We start from the raw sequence: 19643 nt of genomic DNA, 5'->3' as shown, positions 1-19643 counted from the left end.
AGGATTCTAGAAGCTACTGGTATTTTCTTTTTTTAAGATTTATTTGTTTATTAGAGAGAGAGACAGACAGAGAATGAGCAGGAGGAGGGGCAGAGGGAGAGGAAGACAAGCAGACTCCCCGCTGCTTGATCCTGGGACCCTGAGATCATGACCTGACCTGAAACCAAGAGTCAGAAGCTTAACTGGCTGAGCCACCCAGGTGCCCCTAGAAATTTTCTTTCTTGCTTCTTTTGTACTATATATACCCTCTCTCTATTTTAATTGATTCTCCCCTCCTTTCTTTCCTTTGTTATTTTATATAAGGGTTGTTGTTGGTAGCGAACTTTATACTTTAGTCTTTAGGTTACAGTATCCTCTAGAGGAAATGTGGCTGAACTAGGAGAGGTATTAACATCACCCAGAAATGGATAGTGTTACTGTAGAGACTTTGCAGTTCCACTTTTGGGGGAGGGCACCAGAGCATCTTCATTTGTACCAAGGACAATGTGTCTTGCTAGGCAAAGTCATGAAGTTTGTTACGTTCAAATATGTGTAGAAAGATGTGTGTAAATGTTGAACAGGAAAAGAGGTAGACAGGCAGCAGTTATTCATTTCTTGCCTTTCTGCTCCAAATCCATTCTTTGTGTCTCTGCTGTCTGATGCTAGGTGGGACTAGGACTCTGCAAATTTGTTTTCCAGACTCCATTACTACCCAGATTTCTGTTAGGTTCTGGTAATAGGAGACACTAGAGATGGATGGAAGGCAGGAAGAAGGGAGAAGACACTATCTCCCCATTTTTCTGGTATTGTTCAGAGTTGCTCTATTGTTGGAAGTTGACTTCAGCCTTCAGCTTCTTTCTGCGTGCCAAGAACGAGCTTTGTAGATGACTCCTCTCAGGAATGAGCAGCCACCCTGCTGATGACTCTGCCTGAATCTGAGCTCCAGCTCAGTAGGGCTCTACCTGGACTCCTTGATATAGTAATCTTATCTCTTCTCTTTTGTTCCTACAGCCCTTGCTGCTTCATTTAGTTACTAGTTCCATACAATCTTAGTGTTCTCTTTATCCTTTTGCTTTTAGTCTTCTAACTCCTGTGTAACCAATTCCTCATATTAAAGCTCCTCTATATGGGGCATCTGGGTGGCTCAGTGGTTGAGTGTCTGCCTTTGGCTCAGGTCGTGATGGTGGGGTCCTGGGACCAAGTCCCACATTGGGATCCCCACAGGGAGCCTGCTTCTCCCTCTGCATTTCTCTCTGGGTCTCTCATGAATATATAAATAAAATCTCTTTTTAAAAAATAAATCTCCTCTATCTGAAATACATAATGTGATTTCTATTTTTCTTATTAGGTTCTATCTGATACACAAAGTTACCCTCAGTGATAGAATAGATTAACTGTAGTATTAACATATATTGGAATAGTATACAAGGAAAATAATATAGAAAGAATAACAAGAATAATATAGAAAGAGTTTTCTTTTAATAAAGAAACATTAAGTTAGATATTATTTTAAATATTTTATTTATTTGACAGAGAGAGCCCACAAGCAAGAGGAGCATCAGGCAGAGGGAGAAGAAGGAGACTCTCTGCTGAGCAGAGCACCCGACGTGGGGCTCAGGGCTCGTTCCCAGGGCCCTGGATCATGACCTGAGCCAAGGTCAGATGCTTAACCAGCTGAGCCACCCAAGCGCCCCTAAACTATATGTACTTTTTTATTTTTTATTTTTATTTTTTATTTTTTACTTTTTTGTCATAGACACATAGGTGATAAAACTATTAAGAAAAGCAAGGACATAATTATCATAAAGGTCAAGATAGTGGTTATCTCTTGGGGGTATGGATGGAGATGAGATCTGGGAGAAGTATATGGGAAGCCCTGAGTTCTTGGCAACTTTCTGTTTCTTATATCTTTTTTCCTTTTTTAAGATTTTATTTATTTATTCATGAGAGGCAGAGAGAGAGAGAGAGAGAGAAGCAGAGACATAGGCAGAGGGAGAAGCAGGCTCACTTCAGGGAGCTGGATGTGGGACTCAATCCTGGAATCCCGGGATCACGCCCTAAGCTGAAGGCAGACATTCAACCGCTGAGCTACCCGGGCATCCCTAGAAGCCCCTCTTATCATCCTCCTGCCTCTAGATACATAGCCGATGCCAATCTTGATGGTCTTTTGATTTTCAATTGCAGGATATGTTATATGTACAAAAAAGCATATAAAACACTATTTGCAGCTTAAAGAATATTTGCAAAACAAACACCTGTGTCATCACTTTAAAGATCTAAGAAATAGGGACACCTGAGTGGTTCAGTGGTTGAGCTTCTGCCTTAGGCTTGGGGAGAAATCCTGGGGTTATGGGATCGAGTCCCCCGTCGGGCTCCCTGCATGGAGCCTGCTTCTCCCTCTGCCTGTGTCTCTGCCTCTCTCTGTGTGTGTCTCTCATGAATAAATAAATAAAATCTTTAAAAAGGGGGGTGGCTTCTAGAAGTGAGGTAAAAGGGAAAGAGCAAAGGAGGAATGGAAAAGAAACCAAATCCGAGGTCCTAGAAGCCAAGAATTGAGGGTGAGGCTGAGTGGGCATGAGATCTGCGCTGGGAGGTAGGACCTTCCCCTGCCCCAGGGAGTCAGATCAGGGTTGTGAACTTATATAGCCTTCTTTTCTCTTCCTCCTCTGTTTGTGCTAACAGAGGGTCCCTGCCTGCTGATAATATTCAGATGTTGGTGCACATCTAAATCTATGTGAAGACATGTCCCCTAGGATGAACATTCCAAAAGCCAGAGAGGGAAATTGGGTGGACCTTCTCTTAATCAACACAGAAAGATTTCTGTGGGAGCTGGGAATTTCAGTGTGTGAAAGAGAACAGATTGAGTAGAGAAACAGAGCAGGTGAGGGCAGGGATAAGAGAACAACTGCAAGGCAAAGGGTGACAGGAAAGCCAGACTATTAATCCATTTCTTCCACCTTCCCCTAAAAGATGCAATCAGCTTTGGGGGCCCTCCTAGCCTTGCTGAGAGATTTGATGGCACCATGCAGCGATGCTGGCAGCCATGAGGTTAACACTCAAGCCAGCCACCCTGGGGATGATGTGAGGGGGTAGGACTCTGAGAGAAAGCAGTGCCCTGGCACCACTGGTGGACACCAGCCCTATTACTGGGATCCTCCACAGAGCCCCCGCCGGGAGCTGCCAGGCTAGTCTCCCTGTCCTGAGTGGTTCTAGGCGCTGGGCTCCTACAGCCTATTCTGGATTCCCATCCCCCCGCCCCCCCCTCCGGAGCAGTTGAATCCATCCATTGGCGCTGACAAGTCAAACGCCAGGTACACAGTCTCCACTGCTCCTTGGCCTCCTAGGTTAGCACGAAGGGCCACCTGTGCTCTCTGGACATAGACTTGGCCGGGTCTCGCTGAGAATGCCGTTACTGAAGGGGTGGGGAGGCGGGGCTGGGATGAGGGTGAGGACCTCCTTTCCCTGGCAGCAGGAGGAAAACTGAGACAACACCCATCACGGGTCAGAAACAGGGAGTTCAGTCGTCAGAACTCAGAGACGCGAGGCAAGGGGTCCCCAGCCCTGAGTGTGGGAGTGGAGAACAGGCCAGATGCCCCCTCTTACTCCTTCCAATCGCTGCCTCTTCCGGGGACCCCCTCCGCCCTCCCTCGGGCCCCAGCCCCCACCCCCAAATTCTGCATCCTCTGCGGATTGGTGGCCGGCCTGCCAGGGGCGGGGCCCGAGGGCCCTGACGTCACCGGCCGAGGGGGGCGAGCGGCTAAGGGAGGGGGTGACGGGCCCCGGCTCAGCACCTCGGAGAGCTCCCTCCCCGGCCTTGTTTTGCTCTGGAATCGTCGCCGGGGGAGGGTGCCGGGGGGCCGGGCAGCGGGAGCAGCGGCAGGGGGATGGCCGTGCAGGGATCCAGGGGCCCCGGCGGGCACAGGGCCCAGCCGTGATCCGGCGGGGAGGGGGCCGGGGCGCCAGGCGGGGTAGGGGGCAGCTGGTGGCGGCAGCAGTGGCCGCACATCTGGATGGAAGCGAGCTTTGTCCAGACCACCATGGCTCTGGGGCTGTCCTCCAAGAAAGCGTCTTCCCGCAATGTGGCCGTGGAGCGTAGGAACCTGATCACCGTGTGCAGGTGGGCGCCGCTGGCGGGGGGGTGGTCAGGGAGAGGCGTCGGGCCGGGCTGCGGAAATGTGGACTGAGCGTGCCGGCCGGAGGACGCAGGGCAGCCGCGGAGGAAAGGGAGGAAGCAGAGTTAAGAGGAGCGCATCGGCTGTCCCTCAGGCCCAGACCAGGAGGGGCTTTGAGGTCTGGTCCCTACCCTTCTAGGCCAAGTAAGGCCTATGCCCAGCCCGGGGCCTGGGGGGTGAGGGGTGTTTAATTGGCACTGCAGCTTCCTGTGAACACCAGGAAGTGACATTGTGTGAGGGGGAGGGGGTGGGATGGCTGACTCCCTTGCTGGGGGCGGGGGCGGGGTGGGCAGGAAAGAACTGACGGGTGGCCGCGTGATGGCCCTCCAAGCATACCCTCACTGTCAGCCTGGCCTCTCCGGGGTGGGGCTTTCCTGGGAGAATTTCCTATGCTCAAGTCAGGGAGCAGAGATGGTGCCCTCCTCCATCTCTGGGCAGCTGCAGCCTGTGGCAGGGTCAAGTTGGGGTGTGGGCAAAGCCCCTGAATGCACCCAGGCAAGGTGAGGGGCACTGTGCCTGCCATGGGAAGGACTGGGTCTGCCTGCAGAAGCCTAGGTCTCCTGGGTTCAAGGGAGGAGATGGGGAGGGGCAGGGCCACTGGTCCCTGAGGGTGGGGCTGTCGCAGTATTGGGAAGATGCATCTGCTTTGGGGGGCCCAGGAAGGGAACCTTCCCACCTCAGCCCCGCAGTGACTCACCCTCCCTGCTTGAGCCAGGGGTGGCCAGCTGCTGAGCCACTGTCCCTCAGCTTCACCTGCCCTCCTCTCTCCCTCTAGGACCCCCTGCTAACTGCCTTCTCCATCTGCAACTCCCCCACCCCCAAGCCACCTCTGAGGGCAAGGTGCTCCAGGTGCAGGGCTCAGCTGCCCTGCTTTGCTACCCCTACCTGCCCACACACAGGCCTCGGCCCTGCTCCTTCCCCCAGGAATCAGCACTTACCTGATACCCTGGCTCCTGCCTCCCACAGCTCCTTCCAGGTTCCTGAGCACACACCCAACCATACAGCATCTGTCTCACACCATTATATCCTAGTCCCTGGCACAGAGCTATTCACATCAGACCTCTGTAAAAATGCCTGGGATGTTATAGAAGGAATGAGTGTAGCATTGGCCCATCTGGCCCAAAGTACAGACCAATGCCTCCACCCTCACCCCTCAAACCCTGCCAGTGTGGTACAGAGCAGCCTAGGCTCAAGCTCTTACTTGATCAGTTATTAGCTGTGCAACCATGGGGAATTCTCCTAACCACTCTGGGCCTTGGGTGCCTCATCATCCCCACTGTGGATGTAATAGCCGCGCCAAGGAATAGCGATGGCATAATTCATGGAGGAGCCTAGCCCAGTGCCTGGCACACAGAACTAGCCCTGTCCTGATGATACCTTTCCTGTCCCTGAGAAGAAGGTGCTTCTTTCTCTTGCCTGCCTTCCCCTGTGTATGGGGAACGAGGGGAGCTCCCTTTGGCCTAGGCTGGAGAAGCAGAGGTTCTGGTGGATTGGAAGTGGGTGTAGAGCCGGGGTGTGAGGGATAGAGTTTTAGGGGGGATTGGGAGCATGACAAAGGCTCAGAAACCCCTCAGGCCTCTGCCACCTCATCACCATCATGTGGTTCGCCTCCAGCTCCCAGAACAGTTCCCTTTAGCAGGCCAAGGGCTCCCCTGGGCCCTGGCCTCCCTGTCTCCATGGTAACCTGCAGCAGCCACTGCACCTCCTAACAGGGAGAACACCATGGGGCTCCCGGGGGCGATGGCCAGTTCAGCAGCACCCCTGAGGATAGATGGCAGATGGCTGCCATGCTGAAACCAGCCCCAGGCCCCCACTGAGGGCTGACCCAGATGACCAGAAAATATCAAGGAGGGTGGTGTGTGCTGCATAATTAGGCTCAGCTAATGCCCCAAACCAGACTCCTCCTGGCAGGGCCAACCTTCCCATTAACGGCCCAGTTCCTTGCCACCCCTGCCCAGTCTCCTCTACACACGCCCCTTCTCCTAGTCCTTCCTGGAGTCTGGGGCAGGTACTATTATTCCTGTTTGGACCTCAGAGAGATTAAATAACTTGGCCAAGGCCACAAGGGTATCACAAGGAAACAGGATTTGAGTCCACCAGGCTGCCCTCCCCTACTACAACCCCAAAACTGACCTGGCTCTGATTTCAGGCCAGACCAGCTCTAAGCCCAAAGAGAAGGGAGGGATGTCCATTGGCTCAGTTCTGCCATTGGCCTGAGAGCCTCAGAGGCCAGTGCTTAAGGGCTGGAGCCTGCAGAGTGGAAGGCAGATGAGGCAGGGGCTGCTCCCAGGCCTTGGTAATTGTGACAGCCAGCAGGAAGCCACAAGATGTAGCAGAAAGAGCAAGGGCTTTAGAATCAGACATACGTACTTGACTCCTCACAAGCCGTGTGACTCCGACCAGATCAGTCAACCTCTTGAACCCTAGGTTACCTTATCTGTAAAATGGGGGTGATAAGAGGACCTACCTCCCAGAGCTGTTGTAAGGATGGATGAGTAATACATGCAAACTACAGTGCTTGGCACATTACAGGGCTTGATAAGCTTAGGCGGGGATGGACAGTTCCAAGCAGCCCTCATATCCCTGGATACCCCACTCCTGCCCTGCCACCCACAAAAGGGCAATAATGGGATGTTGGGAGCTGAGTCCTCATTTCTGCCCTACCCCACTGCAGGGACGGCAGGTGGAGATTGCAGAGGTAGGGACTGCAGAGGTAGCTGAGGCCCCAAGCAGGATGCAGAGAGGGATGAGGGCTGCTGAGCTCCAGTTCTCAGCCCCATTGGCTTCCCTTGGTTCCCTTCCTCTCTGAGAAGCCAGGTGTCTGGGCCCCAAAGATCCCTTCCAGAGATATGCTGCAAATGCCCCCTCCCACCCAGAGTGTGTGTCAGACCCACACCCTGCGCACGCACGCACACACACACACACACACACACACACACACACACCGCCCCAGCCCTGCTCTGCACTGCCTGGTTCTGGGCAGCTGGTGTGTGGGCGATCAAGCTAGGAAGGAAAGGGGGGAAGGGGGGCATCCGGGTGCTAAGAGCCCACCTGGCCACCCCTGCATGCCCACGCTCCATGTGCTCAACTTCAACTCACATGCCCTGGCACAGGTGACCCCCCCAGAAGGGACTGAAGTTTGTTCTAGCAGTAGCAGAAGACAGCTCAGGGCAGGGGCACAAACCCACTTTCTAATTCCTAGGTGACCCCCAACCCACACACACCAAAAATGTAATTCCAAAGCATGGGCAAGGAAGGGGCTCTGGGACAGCACCCCCACCCTGACTCTAGGTGCCTCATCTTCCTACCTATTGTCCTGTCTCCTCGCATGCCTTATTCCTGAAGTTTCCTCTCTCTGGCCATCACCTCTTGTCACCTATTTGTCAATCAGTATCACTCGCATGTCACAGTATCTCTGCAGTCACTGCATACCTCCCCTGTCTCTTATCTTCTTTTCCTTTGCCTCCCCACCACGCCCATGCTCTTCATGAACTCTTCTCTGCCCTTCAATCCCTCTCTTTGCTTAACACCCCTCCTCTACCACCATTACCCTCATCTCACTGGACATCCAACTGCCCCCTTTCCCCACCCCTACCAGGTTCTCTGTGAAAACGCTGCTGGAGAAATACACAGCGGAGCCCATCGATGACTCATCCGAGGAGTTTGTGAATTTTGCAGCCATCTTAGAGCAGATCCTCAGCCACCGTTTCAAAGGTAGGTCTGGCTCCTTGTCCCACATTGTCCAGCCCTCCCAACTCCCAGCCTTTAGCTTCTAGCTACTCATGCTCATCTACCTCATGGCCTTCTGTACACCATCATTGACCCTGGCCCCCCATATGGCTGGGCCATGCACACAGCTGGGAAAAGGGGAGGGAGTGGGTGCCCACAAGCCCCACCAGCAGGTGTGCAGTTCCATGCCAGTGTGTCCCTGGTGTACATGCATATGTGTGTACACGTTTAAGGGTAGGAACTGTGGGGCAACCCTGGTGGCTTAGTGGTTTAGCCCTGCCTTCAGCCCTGGGTGTGATCCTGGAGACCCGGGATCGAGTCCCATGTCGGGCTCCCTGTGTGGAGCCTGCTTCTCCCTCTGCCTGTGTCTCTGCCTCTCTCTCTGTCTCTCCCATGAATAAATAAAATCTTAAGAAAAAAAAAAAGGTAGGAACTGTGGGTGGGCGTGGTTGCTTATACTTATGCATGTGTGTACATACCCCATTACATGAACCCTCTGCAAACTCCCTGGTTTTGCTGAGCCCCCTCCCTGCCCTGGCTCAGCCTGTGCCCCAGCAGGTCCGGTGAGCTGGTTCAGCTCAGATGGGCAGCGGGGCTTCTGGGACTATATCCGGTTGGCCTGCAGCAAAGTGCCCAACAACTGTGTGAGCAGCATTGAGAACATGGAGAACATCAGCACCGCCCGAGCCAAGGTGAGGGGCCTGGGTGGACAGGGCCAGGGTAGCTGTTGGTTGCAGGGAGCTGGGGTGGGCTGGGTGGGTGGGTGGGTGTGTAGCCTGCTCCTTGTTCTTCAACTCTGCCTACCAGCACCGGGTAGAAGAGCAACCACCCAGTGGTGTACAAGTAGAGTGTCTTTCCAGGGCCGGGCATGGATCCGGGTGGCACTGATGGAGAAGCGAATGTCGGAATACATCACCACAGCTCTGCGGGACACCCGGACCACCAGGTCAGGCCCTCTTAGTCAGCTCAGACCACAGGCCCAGTGTGCACTTCACTCCCTAAACATGTTTGAGCCTTAAATTCCTGGAGCAACCTCTGGTACCTGGACTACAACTCCCAGCATGCACTGCTAGCTCCCTTCCCCCCCTCCTTTGGCCACTGAGCTTTTGGTCCCAGGACACACCTTTAGCACCACCACCATTTCTTCCAAGTCAAATTCATTCTTTCCCATCACTCCACAGTACTGATGTCATGCACAGCTCTAACCTTAGACAGACCTCTGAACAAGCCTCAACTATGGTATCATTTTACCTCTTGGCATTGTTCCATGACCTATAACACAGAGCCCTACCTACTCCCCAAACAGTGACAAGAAGTCTGTGCTTGCCACCGGTGGACTAGAGTTCCAGTGTGCAGAGCTTCAGTCCCCGCACTGCGGGTTTGCAGAGATTGGGTCTCAGGTGCAGGTTCACAGGCAGGATGTGTTTGAAACTGAGTACAGTCCCGGGCATGTGTCTCCCCTGCTCCCCATACCCCCCTCCCGAACTCCGTGGTCACATACAACCTGATGGTTGTCCCATTCTATCTCTAGTCTGTCCTCACATTTCAGAGTTCACATCAACATATTTTTGAGCACCTAGTATATGCCAGGCACTAATGATTAGAACTTGTTTCCTGACTTTACGGACCGGGAGGACCCCATACTCGGTGGGAAAGGGGTAGTTCAGAGGATGGAGGAGAGTATTCTTGGGGAACACACGATCTAATACATGGGAGACACAGTGGGCACCACTCTGAGGGAAAGACAAGATCTACACCGGAGGGGCGAGCAGGAGAGAGGTACCTCCCTCTCTGGGACAGGTTTGTAGCAAGCCAACGCGCGAAATCCCGAGGGGTGGGCCCTCCGTGGGAGGATGCTGCACCATCAGCTCCTCGAGCGGGACCCCCTCTCACTCCCTCACCCCCCGCAGGCGTTTCTACGACTCGGGAGCCATCATGCTTCGGGAGGAAGCCACCGTCCTCACCGGGATGCTGATCGGACTGAGCGCCATAGACTTCAGGTTGGGACTGGGTGGCGGCGGCGGCGGCGGCGGCGGCGGCGGGAGTTTAGCCAAGAACGTCCACACTCCCATCCGCTCGTACCCACCCCAACCCTGCGGTTCTCCCCCGGCCCCCACTGCAGCTTCTGCCTAAAGGGCGAAGTGCTGGACGGGAAGACCCCCGTGGTCATCGATTATACACCCTACCTAAAGTTCACCCAGAGGTGAGCAGCGCGGTGTGGCGGGGGCGGGGGCGGGGGGGGCGGGCCCGGGAGGCGCGCGCGGGCGGGGCGGGCCGTGCCCACTACTCGTTCCCCCAAGCTACGACTACCTGACGGACGAGGAGGAGCGGCACAGCGCTGAGAGCAGTACGAGCGAGGACAACTCGCCCGAGCACCCGTACCTGCCGCTCGTCACCGACGAGGACAGCTGGTACAGCAAATGGCACAAGATGGAACAGAAGTTCCGCATCGTCTACGCGCAGAAGGTGCGTGATGCGCGGCGGGGGAGCGGGACCCGGGGAGCGGGCGGGCGGCCGCTGGGACCCCACGGTCCGGCCGCCCGGGCTGAGCCGGCGCCCCGCAGGGCTACCTGGAGGAGCTGGTGCGCCTGCGCGAGTCGCAGCTGAAGGACCTGGAGGCGGAGAACCGGCGGCTGCAGCTGCAGCTGGAGGAGGCGGCGGCGCAGAACCAGCGCGAGAAGCGGGAGCTGGAAGGCGTGATCCTGGAGCTGCAGGAGCAGCTGTGAGCGCCGCCGCCGCCGCCCTGCCCCCGTCCCGGCCTCCCCGACCACATCGCCCCCACTGACTCTGACATCACCTTTCTCGATAACAGCAGCCAGCGCAACCAACCGCCAGCATCCAACCACTGATCCCTTCACCTCCACCCCGAGACCCCCTCCCTCCCCAGTGAACTAAGTTACCCTCAACATAAGATCCAGGGACACCCGCCCCAGGCAAAACCGGCTCCCCACTTTATCAACTAGCATGGCTACAGAAGGTTACTGCTGCGACCCCATTACTCCGAAGGACCTCAAATATTACTCAGCAACGTTCGACATGATGGCTTTATTCCCTCTCTGATCTATAACCACTGACCATCATCCCACAGTGACCCCTAACCCCACTAATCATCTCTCTGATAGCTCTCTCCCTAAACCTCTTAATCATCCTGTGACCTCCCAGCATGATCCCCCAAGATACTCCATTACCCTTCAGGATTCCCATTCTATTCTCTACCCACTCTATCACTGACTTGCTCGCACAACATCCTATTTATTCCCTCCAACCCCCAACATGAGCACACTCTGACCCTCAGTACCCTCCACTGACTCCCAGGATCTGCCCTACTGGTCCTCAACATTCTGTCCCCATTTCTTCAGATTTCATTCATAACCCCGGCCCCCACCCCTTGCTGAGCCCCCCTTCCCCACTTCTGTTCCCTCTTCTAGTCAGGCCTGACCCCTCCTCCCCATCCCAGGACAGGTCTGATCCCCGGTGACCACGTTCCCCTGGCCCAGGGTTCCAAAGACCTCACCACGCCCCTGGTCAACCAATGGCCATCCCTGGGAACGCTGAATGGGGCAGAGGGTGCCAACAATCCCAAGCTCTACCGGAGGTAAGCCTCAGCCTGGCTCAGCTTGGGCCTGAGTGCTGGCCCTTACTGGGGAAGAGGGGCACTGGCAGGGGGCGTGGGAGGGGGTGGGCTGTAGGCCTCTGCCCACACACCAGCCCTCTGCTCTGCCACAGACACAGTTTCATGAGCACGGAGCCGCTGTCAGCTGAAGCCAGTCTGAGCTCAGACTCCCAGCGCCTGGGAGAGGGCAAACGGGACGAGGAGCCCTGGGGCCCCATCGGTGAGCTCCCCATTCCAGCACCTAACGTTCATCCAAGAAGGGCTGAAGCCAAGCCTTGGGGCCTGCGGTCAGACTCTGGCCAATTCCTTCCTTCATTCAGACTTTCCAGAGAGCTTAGCACAGCACTTAAGAGCTTGGTTTGGGGTGCTCAGCAGACCCCAGTGCAAACCCCAGCTGCGCCTCCTCTGGTTGTGTGAGCTTGGTCAATCAGTTCACCTTGCTGAGCCCTTCTTGTCTGCAAAATGGGGATGCTGATTCTAGTGTGGCATATGGTGGGGGTTCAATGGCTTTTTGCCATCATGATATCCTCAAGGGGCTCACACATTCTCGGGGAATTCTCTGCCTAACTGATTTGCTCTTGTCTCATGCATTCTGTGAACCGCTTGCCTGACCCTTGTTTCCCCCTTTTCTTTGGCTGCCAGGAAGCTCAGAGCCAAATTAGTGGCTCCCTTCAAGCGAATGTCCAGGACTTCAACGCATGCATTTTGTGTTGCCCTCCCCTGGCTTCACCTTGGTTCCCTACCCTAGTTTTCCTGGTGCCTGGACTTCCGCCTTTTCTTTCTAAACACCACACTGTACTGGATGACTTTAGATCTTCTTTGAGACAAGGCAGGCTATGGACGTGGAACCCCACCACACTGTGTTTGTGATTGTCTGTGTGTCTGTCTCCCCCCCCAGACTGTGAGCTCCGTGAGGGCAGGGACTGTGTCTCGTCCGTTCTCTGTATCCCCAGTGCTTGGAACGGAACAAGTGCTCACCGTGTGTTTAATAAACAGACAGAGAGGATGAACCTCAGGGGGAGACAGAGACATAAACTGACGATTACAATACAGTGTCCCCGGCACTGTGCATGGCATGGGCAGATGCTTATCAGGGTTTAATTGAAAATGGCAAATGCTCCAGAAATGAGGAAAATTTCCCCGGGGGGGGGGGCTACCCCTCCACTACCTTCGCCTGCAAACCCCCCTGCCCCAGCTCACACGCAGCCAGACCGGTTGGCTCGGCCTCACCCGCCCTCTCTCCCCAGGGAAGGACCCCACGCCCTCCATGCTGGGCCTCTGCGGCTCCCTGGCCTCCATCCCCAGCTGCAAGTCCCTGGCGAGCTTCAAATCCAACGAGTGCCTGGTGAGCGACAGTCCTGAGGGCAGCCCGGCACTGAGTCCCAGCTGAGGAGCGGTGTGGGCAGCGCCAGCCCCACCTGCCAGGGGCGCAGACACCTGCTGCCTTTCCTGAGTTCCCCAATCCAGGCCACTTTTCCAGAGAACGCTGCCCACCCAGCCATGGGTCTCTTGCGAAAGGCACCCTTTGCTTCTTGCCCATTTTAACTTTCTGCCCAAGGGAGCAGGAGCTGCAAAGGGAAGCCAGTTGGGCCAGGACGAAGGGGTACTACAGTCACAGGGAGCCCTTGGGAAAGCTTTTCCCATTCTTCTGGTGGCCCTGGCACCTGGCTGGCTTCCTGTGGGACTCATCTTCGCTCATCCCCACCACCCTCCTCAGGAGCTGGTGGTCCAGCCTCAGCGCCCCAACCCCCTGCCTCTCCAGTCTGCCCTGTATATTCCCTGGAGTCCTCCCCCCTCAGCCCCCGGGGCAGGGGCTCTGATGGGAACAGGCAAATAAAAACCAGAAGACTGAGGGCAACTTTGTCTGTGGGGGGGGGACAGGACTGGGCACTGTCCTGAGGTGGCACAACTCAACAGAGCCAGTGCTGGACCCAGGAGCACGGAGGTGCTGGCAGACAGAATGGGTGTGTGCCCACAGGAGCAGACTGGTCAGAATGATCCCAGAAGTGGGTGGCTTTGGTATGAAGTGACTGTCCAGAGCAGGACCAAGACATGTAAATGCCCCACTTAACCAGATACTCTTAATTTGTTAGCACCAGCAGAGAAGACCCTGAACATCTTGGGGGCAGGATGGAGGAGACAAGCCCTAGAAGGGCCCTGAGCAATTTAGCTTTGAAGATAATCCATCATCCTGAGCAATTCAGCTTTGGCCCAAAGTTGAGACCCAAAGAAGTAACCTCTATCAAAGTATGCCCTTGGGGCTAGATCTCACCACCCCCCACCCTGGCCCTAACACTACTTGTTGCCCCTTCAACTCTGGGTCCTCACCCTGACCTGGCACTAAGCTGCGCGGGGGGGGGGGGGGGGGCTCTATATGGGTACCAGCTGGGTAGTCAAAACCAACATCAAGGTCCCTTCCAGGCCTCCTTTGTGCAAATCACTCACCAAGTCCCACTTGCCTCCCCACCCCCAAAACACCCTGCAGTCACAGGCACTGGAGAGAAGTTCATCATCTTTAGATTCCAAGAATTAACAGGGATGGGTACAGACTACACCAGGCCCAGGGTTTTGTGGCTCCTGGGAGCAGACCCAGCTACAGCAAACACAGAGGAAAACAGCGGGAAGGGAGGGGTGAGTTAGATTTGGTCTTCAACTTGGGGTGGGGGTGGTGGTGGAATAGTGATTATCCTTGGGGCTTGGGAATGTGAAATGGCAGGAAGAAAGCTGTTTTGGGGGGGCCTGAGCAGGCCTAGAGGGGTAGCCCCCTACCCCTGGGGCTCAGAGTTGAGGGGGAAGGGAAATGAGGCCCCTTCCCTCAGTGCTGAGGACAAGGCACTTGGCTCAGTCTCCTTCCGCCCACCACCCGTCCCAATCCATGGAAAAGATGGAGTCCTTGTCCCATCTCCTTCTAAGGGCCCAGAGGCTGTTCTCTGTTGAGCCGCTGGAAGAAGCTTTTGCCAAACTCATACGTGCTGATCATGATGGCACAGGAAGGGGCGGCCTTGATGATCCTTGGGAGAAAGCCTGCAATGAGAAGGGGCAGGAGGGTCAGAAGTCAGGGCCCCAGGGGAAGCCCCAATCCTTCCTGAACTTGGGGACACATGCACGCACACACGCGCACACACACACAGGTTTACCTGCAAAGAGCCCCCTGGTGCCTGACTCAGCCCTGATCCTCCGCAGCAGCAGCCAGGTGGAGTCGGCTCGTGGGGGCGTCACTGCAAATGTGAGGCATGGCCCAGTAAGACCCCACTTGGGCCCCCACCCGGCCCCACACTAGCCAGAACCTTACCTCTCACAGCCTCCACCGCTCCCAGCGCGACCTGGCGTTGAGTCTTCACCACGTCGAAGGGTAGAGTCAGGATGGCCGCCACCTGGTGCAGTGGGGAGAGAGCTTGTCTCCATTCCCCAAACCCCATACCCTGCATCCAGCCAAGCTCTGCCAACCTTAGCTAGGGCTTCCCTGGGAAGGGCGAGCATGCTGCTTGACAGGCAGCTGACGTGCTGCTACTCCAGCACTCTTCTCTTGAGTACCTCTAACAATCCTCAGGCCTCCCAAGGACACAGCTACCAGCCCTACTCCCTGATCAACTCACCGTCCCTGAGATGCCGCCAGCCACAAAGCTCATGCCCACAGATGTCTGGTCTTTTGGCCTGAGCCCACTCAACCAGCTTTTCACCAGCTCATAGTTGAACCAGTACAGGGCTTGGGGGGACACAGAGGTACACTCATTAGAGTTGAGGGGGCAATGGGGTGGCCCCAAACCTCCCATTTTCCACTACCACACAATGTGACAACCCCTCCCTCCTGGTAATGAGGACTGCCTGCTGTGTGCCAGTTTCTATAACATGCCCTCTACAGGAATCTTCTCCTGATAAACCTGGGTGACTACCCTGCCTGCTGGGCCCATTTCACATGATAGTCAAGGCCAAGAAAGGTAACTTTAAAGTCAATAATAGTAAAATCGGGACTTAACCATAGACCTTGTGTGTCATGCAGAGTGTCATCCAGAGGCTCCCCTACCCCACCCGCTGCACCTGATTCCTACCTGAAAAGGGCACATCCCGAAGGGCAGTGGGGCCCCAGCCCAGCCATAGCGAGCGCCAGCCACCCTGAGCCACAGCTGCTCGGACACAGGCGCCCAGCTCCCGGTAGGACACATGCTGGGCCTGCAGCTTTGTCCGCACCAGCTCCAAGGGGCTGATCACAGTCACGGTGCCCACTAGGAGGAACAGCGGGGCAGGGTCAGCTCACAGGTCCCTTCGGCAGCTTTCCCAGGATCCAGGGGCCCAAGAGATCCCTCTACCCGCCAGCTGCCAGATATCAGAACTGGAAGCCAGGACTAGGCTCAAGCACGGCTGGGAGTCAGAGAGATCAAGGGCCCAGGGCTATGCTCACAGCGGGCTAGGGCACCAGCCACCATGGGCGCGTAGAGGTCAGAAGTCAGGGCTCGACCACAAAGGAAGGTCTTGAGTTGGTCATATGCAGTGAAGTAGATAGCAGTGGCCGGCACAGTCATCACCCTGAAAGTGTGAACAGATGTCAGCTGAGACTCCCAAAGGCTCTCAACCTCCCAGGCCTCCCCTGCCCCGGCCAGCCCACAGGAGAATAAAGGGTCAGAGCATCTCAGCAGGGAAAAGCAATACGCAGGACCCAGATACTCACAAGGTGGCTGGGAGGCCACTCCACAGGGTCCTGGTGCCCTCATGCCTCATGATCTTCACAAAAGCGTCCTGGCCACGCGGACACCAGCCCAAGGGAGGAAAGGAAAGAGGAACATGATTAAGCTCTGTGATGGGGCTAACCCAGACTTGGCCCTAGCCTGATGCTCTCATCTCTGCCCACAGCCCTGGGTCCCGCTGAGAGGCAGGAGCCCCTCAGGCTGCACGCATGCAATCTCTCATTTACCTCCAAGCAGACTCCTTCTCACCCTTCAAAACTTCACAGACAGAAGCACTGCCTCAGGGAAGCCCTTGACCACCCCTACTTCCTTTGCACCACCCGTTCTTTCCCAGGTCTGCGTTCTTTCCCAGGTCTGCCGTCTGACCAATGTGAATCCCTCAGGAAGGCCTAGAGACCCAGATGAAGGCACAGCTGCTCCTCACCATGGTGCCAGTGAAGCGGGTAGGGTCCTGAAACCAGGTGGCACAGCGGGCACCATTTGGACACAAGTACAGGGGTTCCAGAACACCATTGCAGTATAGGAGGCACTTCCCTGTGGATTGGAGAGAGGAGGGTACTGGGGAAGGGGAGGGGGGCATTAGGACAACAGTGCCCTGGAACACTGCAGGAAGGTGTTGAGCCCCATCCCTAGGGGCCGGCAGAGGCAGTGATCCCTGGGTGGACATTCTTGCTCACGAATTTGACCTGAAAGTGTGTTCTAGGGCTGTGGAGCCCTCAGGTCCCGGGGAGACTAGGACCCTCCCTCCCCCGGACCATGATAAGCCCCCTATGACTAGGGGAACTCACATTTGGCGTAGGGGAGGCTCCAGAGTCTGGAGGGAGGCATCAGCTCTAAAATACAAGGCAGTCCCTTAAGTCAGAAGAGCCACCTACCTGTCCCAGGGACCCCATCTCTGGAAGATCCATTTTGCCCATGCACCTCCCATGTTGGCTTCAGGGTCAGGCACTCACCACTGGCCATGGAGGGGCGCTGAGACTGCAGGCGTACTTTCACCACGTCCAGAGGTGTCACTGGAGGAGGAGGGCAGGTCTGAAGGCTCCTTTCAGGACCCCATCCCCGAGCCCTCCTCCAGGGCCAAGTCACCTCTAATCTCAGGTCTTCCCCAGCCCCCAGCTACCCGCCTCACACCTCCCCAGATCTTACTGAAGAGGGAGGTGACCACAGCCCCAGTTCCTGAGGCCACCATTTGTTGGAGGGGGCTAATAGCCCCAGGGTCCTGGTCAGCCATCTTGCAGCTTCAATTCTGAAAAACAAATAGTCAATTGGACCCCAATTCACAACAGAAATCAGTGGGAGGGGAAGAACCCAGGTGAGGGCACTTTGGGATCTGAACCAGCCCATCACCCCAATTCACTCACTAAATATGAATTCGAGCGATCCTCACAATTCACTTTTTTCTTTTTAAGATTTTATTTATTCATTCATGAGAGACACGGAGAGAGAAGCAGACACAGGCAGAGGGAGAAGCAGGCTCCATGCAGGGAGCCGGATGCGGGATTCGATCCCAGGACCCCGGGATCATGACCTGAGCCAAAGGCAGATGCTCTACCACTGAGCCACCCAGGCGTCCCACAATCACCGTTGAAAGCAGTTACTGTCATCTCTACTTTACCAATGGACAGAGACTCAGAGAGCGGGGATGACCTGAACAAGGTCACTCCGGGAGTAGTTACTCATGCTTAGGAAGCAGTAATGGCTCACTGCCATTCCCTCGTCTGAGCAACACGGAATCCCTGCGTCCCCCTCATGGGGGCAGGCGCCCTGTTTGGCCTCGGGACCCAAAGATCAGGACGCCTGAACCTGCCCCCCTCTCCCCTCACTCGCAAGGCGGGCCCCGAGTGCTCTGAGTCACGGGGCATGGAAGGTGGGGCCGAGCAATGCGGGAAACGGGTAAACAAATCAGACGGCAGGACGGTCGGCTCTCGGGGCTGGAGGCTGGTGCCCGGCCCTCCCCGGACGCACGCACCCTCCTCCCGAGGCCGGAAGGGCCAGTCCCCCAGGTCTGGATGGAAAGGACACGCTCTCCGCGCTCTCTCCCCAAGGCAGAGGCCGGGGCTTCGGCCGAGACGGTCGGGAGTTGGTTTGGGAAGACAGACTCTCTCCCGGGCCCTGAGCAGGGGACGCCCGGCGGGACCGCCCAGGTCGGCGGGCGGCTCGCGACTCCCGGCCCCCAGTCCAGCCGGGGTTCAGGTTCCCCGGGACCCCCGCAGGCCCACGTCCGCCCCCACCCCCGGCCCAGGTCCACCCACCTGGCTCTAGGCCGGTGCTCGCGCTGCGCGGCGCCCGGGGCCCAGCGGGCCCATGGCCGCTCGGCGGCCGCTGTACGGTCCGCGCGCGCTCGCCCAGCACCAAGGCCGCCTCTGCAAGCACCGGAGCTCGCCCCGCCCCCAGACCGCGCCGCCAGGCCCCGCCCTCCGCCGGCCGACCAGCCGCACACCCGGAGTGCCGCCGGCCCCGCCCACTCGCTGCCTCTCGCGGACCCGCGCCGCGCCCGCGTACCCGCGCGGCTGGAGTCCCGTGGGTGGCGGCCCGGGGCCAGCGCCCCGAGGTCTTGGGTGCCCCTGTCGTGCGTGGCCTGCGGTAGTATCGCGCTTAATAGCGCTTTCTCACAAACTCCATCCTTGACCAGGACCCCGGCCGAGCGTTGCCCGGGGAGTCCCGGCGCTCCCCCTAACTTCCCAGACCCACGTGGGTAGCGCGTCCTCCGGCTCTTCCTCAGGGTCCTCTGCGGGGAGGCGGGGGCCTGAATCAGTTCTTCCAAGGCCACGGGGCGATCAGATGGTGACGCCTGACACCCGCCGGCTTCCTGCTGAGGTTTTGCGACTTAATGACGACCTGCCGAGCGGGAATTGCCACTGTCTCCATTTTACGGATAATCGACTGCGGTCCCGCTCTGCAACCACGTGGCAAACCGCTGGGTACCGCGGGCGTGCGGGCGGTGGGGTTAGACGAACTGTGACTCGGGCCAGGCAGGCTGGATGGGGGAGGAGGTCGTCCCCGGAGCCAGGAAAGCGGGGTCAGCCGGACTCGATTGAGGCTTAGTCCCACCACCGTGTGACCTTGGGCAAGGTACACCGCCCCTCTGGGCCTCGGGTTCCTCCTCCGCACTGAGAGGGGATTGAGGAGGGAAGAAGGGGAATGACATTTTTGCTTGCGTTGGTTACTCTCTCAGCGTTACTTCTACGCCCCCGAACTTTAGGAGTATCTTATCATCGGGCTCCTTTTTACAGGAGATGAAACTGAGGCTGGAAGTTAAGTGCCTGGAATTGGAACCGCCCAGGTACTTCACTCTGCATCAGCCTGCCTCGCGGGGTGACAGGTGGGCTTAAATCCTGCGCTGACGCCTCTGATCCCGCTTCTCGGGGAGACGTCTCTCCCCCACTGCAAGCTCTGCACCTGAGACCCCACCACTTGCCTCGCCTTTAAGACTTTGGCGCGGTCGTCATTATTTGTCCGAACACAGAA

General features: G+C 56.7%; 2 protein-coding genes across 8 annotated transcripts; one reads left to right on the top strand and one right to left on the bottom strand.

The window, feature by feature from the left end:
- Window positions 1-3931: 3931 nt before the first annotated feature.
- On the top strand, window positions 3932-13333 carry RUNDC3A (RUN domain containing 3A). 5 transcript variants are annotated; one of them, XM_055327682.1, is made up of 11 exons: window positions 3932-4096; window positions 7750-7865; window positions 8439-8572; window positions 8741-8826; window positions 9791-9880; window positions 10003-10083; window positions 10181-10346; window positions 10445-10602; window positions 11338-11475; window positions 11607-11713; window positions 12741-13333. In XM_055327682.1, exons 1-11 carry the CDS (start codon window positions 3990-3992, stop codon window positions 12881-12883), a joined length of 1326 nt encoding a protein of 441 aa, XP_055183657.1. In that variant the 5' UTR covers window positions 3932-3989; the 3' UTR covers window positions 12884-13333. The 5 variants fall into 5 exon arrangements, with proteins under 5 accessions (XP_055183657.1, XP_055183649.1, XP_055183642.1 ...); XM_055327674.1 differs by having other exon boundaries at window positions 8436-8572; XM_055327667.1 differs by having other exon boundaries at window positions 8424-8572.
- Window positions 13334-13988: 655 nt separating this feature from the next.
- Window positions 13989-18564, bottom strand: SLC25A39 (solute carrier family 25 member 39). Of its 3 annotated transcripts, none has more exons than XM_055303351.1 (12): window positions 18428-18564; window positions 17322-17421; window positions 17129-17188; window positions 16964-17008; window positions 16600-16733; window positions 16160-16227; window positions 15893-16017; window positions 15543-15716; window positions 15090-15199; window positions 14786-14867; window positions 14631-14711; window positions 13989-14517 (listed from the first exon to the last, which is right to left on the bottom strand). In XM_055303351.1, the coding sequence occupies exons 2-12, from the start codon at window positions 17404-17406 to the stop codon at window positions 14402-14404; spliced, it is 1080 nt and encodes a 359-aa protein (XP_055159326.1). In that variant the 5' UTR covers window positions 17407-17421; window positions 18428-18564; the 3' UTR covers window positions 13989-14401. The 3 variants fall into 3 exon arrangements, with proteins under 3 accessions (XP_055159326.1, XP_055159198.1, XP_055159261.1); XM_055303223.1 differs by having other exon boundaries at window positions 16600-16709; window positions 18428-18548; XM_055303286.1 differs by lacking the exons at window positions 16160-16227; window positions 16964-17008; window positions 17129-17188; window positions 17322-17421; window positions 18428-18564 and having other exon boundaries at window positions 16600-16688.
- Between the last annotated feature and the right edge of the window lie 1079 nt (window positions 18565-19643).

Source organism: Nyctereutes procyonoides, unplaced genomic scaffold, assembly GCF_905146905.1.
Source record: "Nyctereutes procyonoides isolate TBG_1078 unplaced genomic scaffold, NYPRO_anot_genome, whole genome shotgun sequence".
In the NCBI taxonomy this organism is placed as follows: domain Eukaryota; kingdom Metazoa; phylum Chordata; class Mammalia; order Carnivora; family Canidae; genus Nyctereutes; species Nyctereutes procyonoides.
Note: the sequence above shows the minus strand (reverse complement) of the source record. Positions and strands in the feature narration are given on the sequence as shown.

Excerpts from the sequence above, each read along its gene's own strand:
- SLC25A39 (XM_055303351.1), bottom strand. The coding sequence starts at position 17,406 with ATGGCTGACCAGGACCCTGGGGCTATTAGCCCCCTCCAACAAATGGTG. Across the intron at positions 16,228-16,599 it reads CCCGCTTCACTGGCACCATG|GACGCTTTTGTGAAGATCAT; the intron begins GTGAGGAGCAGC and ends CCGCGTGGCCAG. Across the intron at positions 14,518-14,630 it reads CACCAGGGGGCTCTTTGCAG|GCTTTCTCCCAAGGATCATC; the intron begins GTAAACCTGTGT and ends TTCTCATTGCAG.
- RUNDC3A (XM_055327667.1), top strand. The coding sequence starts at position 3,990 with ATGGAAGCGAGCTTTGTCCAGACCACCATGGCTCTGGGGCTGTCCTCC. Across the intron at positions 10,084-10,180 it reads TACCTAAAGTTCACCCAGAG|CTACGACTACCTGACGGACG; the intron begins GTGAGCAGCGCG and ends CGTTCCCCCAAG. Across the intron at positions 11,714-12,740 it reads GGAGCCCTGGGGCCCCATCG|GGAAGGACCCCACGCCCTCC; the intron begins GTGAGCTCCCCA and ends CTCTCTCCCCAG.